General features: G+C 31.0%; 1 protein-coding gene across 1 annotated transcript in view; it reads left to right on the top strand.

Annotated features, from left to right (window-relative positions):
- The window catches only part of LOC109851252 (COBRA-like protein 1), a 3,940-nt gene continuing 3,056 nt past the window's right edge, over positions 4,829-5,712 (top strand). Inside the window, exon 1 of the mRNA XM_020421294.1 lies at positions 4,829-5,131. Coding sequence (XP_020276883.1) covers positions 5,038-5,131 — 94 coding nt within the window. The 5' untranslated portion in view covers positions 4,829-5,037. The remainder of the gene's footprint in view (positions 5,132-5,712) is intronic.

The following is a 5,712-nucleotide window of genomic DNA, read 5'->3' as shown; positions in this document are numbered from 1 at the left end:
TTATGATTATCTAACAAATTCTTTATGAAAAGATTTGGATGATACGTTATATAATTGGGACTTAAATTCTATGGAGATAGAGCTGACATGTCAATAACAATATCCCAGCCTACTTATATTTATGAGATATCAGCCAAGTTTAACTTGCAAGATCGAAAGAATAGACTTATTCTTTGGACATAAAGTTACTCTTTCTAAGAGAATGTCACCTCATACATATGAGGAGTCGGAAAGAATGAAGTAATATAGTAGTCATACGTACGTAATGTTGTATACTAGGCTAGATATTGCTCAAGAAGTAAGTAGACTTAGTAGATCACAGTCCAATCCTAGAAAGGAATATTAGACTGTAGCTAAGCATATTCTTAAATATCCTAATTGAACAAAATATTATTATTTAGTATTTGTTGGTGATCCTTTAAGCATTGTAGGATACACTGATTTCGATTTTTAGTTGGATCCTAACGGTAGTAAATCTACATCAGGGTTTGCCCTTACCTTAATGGATTTATTAGTTGAAGGAGTTGTAAGCAAAAAATTACAACCGATTCTAATACTGAAACAAAATATACTATAGCTTGAGAAGCAGCAAAAGAAGTAGTCAGTATTAGCAAATTGGTGTAAGAGTTAGTTGTTGTTCCTACTATCTAATCTCCTATCATTTTTCATTGTGATAACAGTGAGGTAATTGTACAAGCTAGAGAGCCTAGGGCTCATCATAGATCAAAGCATATCGAAAAAGGTATCACTTGGTAAGAAAAATTATCAAGAGAGGAAATAGATATTACCATATTTACTTCTACTAATAATGTGGAAAATCTATTGATAAGATGAGTTTGAAATTTGTATTGGATTGGCCTTGTGCACAAGTGAGAGACTAAAAGATGTATGTCCTATGACAAGATGGGTTTGAAATTTGTATTGCATTGGCCTTGTGCACAAGTGAGAGACTAAAAGATGTATGCTCTATAAAACTAATAAATAGATTAAATAAGAGTTACATGCATATTTACACGAAAACCCTTAAAATATGAATTTTTTTTAACAACCTCCTGAATAATATGAAATTACAAGCAAAACCATGAAATTTGAAAGTTACTGACAATCTCCTCACAAAAAATTTAGAGATTGCAAAAATAACCCTAAATTATGAGAATTTTGAATAGTCCCCTAAACAACTTAAATTATAGACAACACCCCAAAAGTTAAAAAAATGCAAAAAATCCCCATGAAAAATCTAAAAATAATAAAAACACCTCAAAATCTAAAAAATGTAAACAAACATCTTGAAAATCAGAATATTTTTAAACAGTTCTATGAATAATATGTAATTGTACAACACCCTAAAAATTTAAAAATTACAAATAGACTTCTAAAAAAATAAATTGCAAAAAATGCCTTGAAAAAGTGAAAATAAAAAACATATTAAAAGCTAAAATCTTCAATTAGCACTTTGAACAATCAAAAATTATAAACTACTATTGAATATTCAAAAAAATATCAATAACCGCTGAAGAGTCCTTAAAACACAAAAAGATGTACCAAAATTTGGAAATTATAATAAACACTTTAAAAATCTAAAAATTTCAATTCACCCCTTGCATAATCTTAAATTACAAAGGCCCCAAAAAGTTTGATAATAAAGAGAACCCCCATAAAAATATTAAAATTTCAAATGGCCTTTTGAAGAAAATAAAAATTACAAACAATTTCTTAAAAATAAAAAATTGTAAGCAAGCTCTTAAAAAAAACCAAACAATCACCTCAAACTCCACAAGTACCAAAATAACCTTAGAGTTAAAATTCTATAATTAAATTTTTTAAAGATTCTCAAACAATAGATCAAAATTAATTACAAAACTTCAAATCCTAACAATTTCTTAAATCCAAACATAAACTTAGTGTAGTTTAAAAAAACATATGACATTTGAAGAATTTTGAGCAAGACCCTCCAAACATCATTCTCTTTGAACAAAATATGAAAAATACACAGTTTTAATGGAAGGTTTTTTTTGGGTGAGTTATATGTTCACATTATCTCTTTGAGATCATAGATTGTTATGCATAAACTATGTATGCACCTGCCTTTTATTTAGACACTGTTTTGTATTTAAAAAGCATGATTTTTGCCGCAAGGAAACAATATCTTTTAAAGTTTGAAAACATAACTAGAGAGGGCTTTGATACCTTATATTTTATTAGTAGATGTCGCCTTTTCATAATACAGTTGTTGTCATTTAACATAAAGAATGTGATATAGCAGTTTTGCATGAAGTTGGTTATTGGGTAGAAGTGTTTTACCCATATTGAAATTCATATTAGTTTTGTCATTAATAATCAGTGACATCTTGATATATAATTTTATTATTTTTAAACTGATGTTTTGGGTCATGTAACTCATCTTCTTTATTAGTCTCATGTGAATTTTGTCAAATATGAATTTAATATGGATTTCTGGTCACGTTAGCCATTATGCACTTGCTATATGTCATAAAAGTTCTTTCATATGTTTCTTAGATTCAAGTTTTAAATTATAATTTGAATTTTTGATATGTTTATTAGATCAAAGTTCTAAAAGTTATAAGGCATAACTAAATTCAATGCATTATCAAATTTAATATTAGTCTGCACAATTTTAACTTTATGTTAGCATTATTGAAGAAGAGGTTTAAAATATGATCTTATTTCATGCAATAAATTATATGGTAACTATTAACTATTTTACAAATGAGTTATAGTAAAGAAATAGAAAAACTAAAATGAAATAATCAAATTATTTGATTACACGTGCACCTATCTAGAATTGTTATAAAGTCTAGAAAAACATCAGTTTCAAAATGGGCCCCGTTTACTAGTGAGGTGTATATGTGGGCTTCGTTGAAACATGTGCTTGTGCAAACCGGCGACAAGCGTGCTAACAACCCTGTCGGTGTGCTAACTCCCTATGATTTTTCTTTCATGGTGAGCTTGCTCGTGATCCTCAAAGACGGCAGGGAGGATGTACAATGTCCATCGTGCCCTCGTGCTGTCACTTTCTGATGTGAGCTTGCCAAAAGAATTTGGTTTTTTCCCCCTTTAGAAAAACGCCTTTAGAATATGGTTATTTTATAGAAAATATTTTGATTGTCAATTTATATGTAAATTATATTTAAATTATTTTTTATTGCAAGCAACTAGATGGACTCACTTTTAAGTTACCTGTTTTTCTACAGAATGAGTCTATATTAAATGTGATTTACAGAATAAGCTCTAATAGTCATGATGATCTCATGAAACAATTATCTGAGTGAAATGATCTTTAGATACAAAGAAATAAATGTTCTTCTCCAAGAGAGATATTATTATTATTATTATTAATTTCTTACAGTCAAGCTAAGTCTAAGGTGAATAATTTGTTGAAGAATTGTGAATTTGTGAACTTACCAGATCCATATTGACGCGATCATACTAGTGTGATTTGATGGAAGGTGGAAACCAAAGGAAAATTCTAATTAAGCTATTGGCTTGTAACTGTCATCTTCTTGTTGGTTGAAAAACTTCAAATTGTAATAAAGTATCTCATTTCAAACGACTTTGTTAAAAACTATCATACATACGAATTATTGCCAGTAGGGGTGCAAAAAATTATGTGTATCCATTAGGATATATATGACTATTAAAATCTTTAACCGATAGTATATAGTTATATATACATTACGCAGTGAAATATCTAGATCCACATCCATCTAAGATATATGAATATATGTTGATCATATAGTTACAATTGTTTCAATCCTTAAATTAACATACTTGAGACCAACTTTGATGATTAAGAAATCTATTCTTAGCTTTTTAGATACGCTAAATACCCATATTGGTATTTTAATTCTACCCCATTTACCAATAATGTATTTTAATTAGGCAAACCTGCTTTAAGGCATTTTAATTGATTCAACTTACCAACAATGCCATTTTTCTCGTCGGCGACCAGTTTTCCGGCGAGAACTCGTCACGTGCGTGACACGTGATGACTTAAACTAATTTTTAGCTGCTGATGTGGCATGGATCTGTCCTATTTAGGGTGAATTGAGATTTTTAGAGGGTTAATTCCCGCCTTTAAACACTATCACGTCAGAAAATTCGTGCCACATCAGCAGCTAAAAAACAGTTTAAGTCATCACGTGCCACGCACGTGACGAGCTCTCGCCGAAAAACTGCTTGCCGACGAGAAAAATGACCTTGTTGGTAAGTTGAATCAATTAAAATGTCTTAAAACAGATTTGCCTAATTAAAATACCTTCTTGGTAAATAAGATGGAATTAAAATACCAATATGGGTATTTAGCCTTTTTAGATATGACAAACATATCAGTGAACATTTTTGTATCATATGAACTGTATATTTTTTTAATATTGTCTAGTTTTCTCATATCTGTTTTGCATTCACATGTATATCTCAATATATATCTGTATGTATATCAGTTTCCATAATTAATTCTAGCAGATATGGACATTAGTTTTTCTTATCCATACATAAAAACATCTAGCATACTAAGAATGTACATTAATAATTCCGTGTAAAAACAACTCAACCTGACACGATATACGCAACTTGGACTATACAATTTCAGAAATCCCATTCACTTTAACTAGTCTGGAATATTACCATTTTCCAATAATTAAAGTAATTGAGAAAATCCAGTTAGTTGCAAGAAAAAATAAAATAAAAAAGCAAAAGGGCAGTTGTGGTATCATGGCGGGTTACTGCTCTCCAGCTTCAGTTTACAGTTCATCGGTCTCTGGTATTTTTCATGTTCACATATAAAATCCAGTTAATTAACAAGCCAATCCAATTCACCCATAAAAACTCAAATCTTCATTAAAACTCAAATCTTCATTAGATACGACCATCTCTCTCTCTCTCCCTCTCTCTCTCTCTCTCTCTCTCTCTCATGTGAAGAAGCCAAAGCCAAGAAGGCGGCTTGGACTTGTAGCTTTGCCTCCTCTCTTTCTCCATTGCTACAGAGTTTTAGATCCAAGATCTTGCACTGCATCAACAATGGAAACTGAGGCTTGCAGGCTCACCTCAAAGCTCGCATCTTTAGCACTTTCCATCGCATTCCTTGTTGTCTCCTCAAATATAACGACAACAGGCAAAGTGCCCACCTTCTCTTTTCTCTCAATTTGTTCTCCTATCTTGTCAAAATTTGATCTTTTGGATCTTTCTCGTCACTCTAGTTTGATTTAGCTGTTGAGCTGTTGAGCTGTTGATCTTGATGGGGGGAAGGATTCAGTTTTCACAAACTTTGTTCAGTCATCAAGGCTTATTGAGATTTGGCTGATGATTGTGTTCTCAAATTTGTCATTTCTGGAGCTCAGAGAGAGCTAGATTTATTTTGTTTATCAAATCCCTGAGTACTCAGTGATTTGTGTGCTGAAGTTATGAATTATTCAATATTGGTTAAAGATCCTTCTCACTCTGGAGGAAATTAGAGAGCTGGTAGATGCAAACACTATGGAATTATGACAATAGGAATAATTCATAATTGATACATGATCTAAGTTAGCTTTTGCCTGAAGGTGTTGCATTCACTGAATATGGTACAAAGCATTTCAGATTATATCGCTCTTCAGATTTGATCTTTAGATATCATACCTTATATGGATTTGGGTGTATATCTACTGATTTCACAATTTATTTTTTAACAAACGATCTCCAAAATTTCAGATAAAA

The sequence above is a fragment of the Asparagus officinalis genome, chromosome 8, assembly GCF_001876935.1.
Source record: "Asparagus officinalis chromosome 8, Aspof.V1, whole genome shotgun sequence".
Lineage (NCBI taxonomy): Eukaryota > Viridiplantae > Streptophyta > Magnoliopsida > Asparagales > Asparagaceae > Asparagus > Asparagus officinalis.
This window is presented reverse-complemented; position numbering and strand designations above follow the sequence as displayed.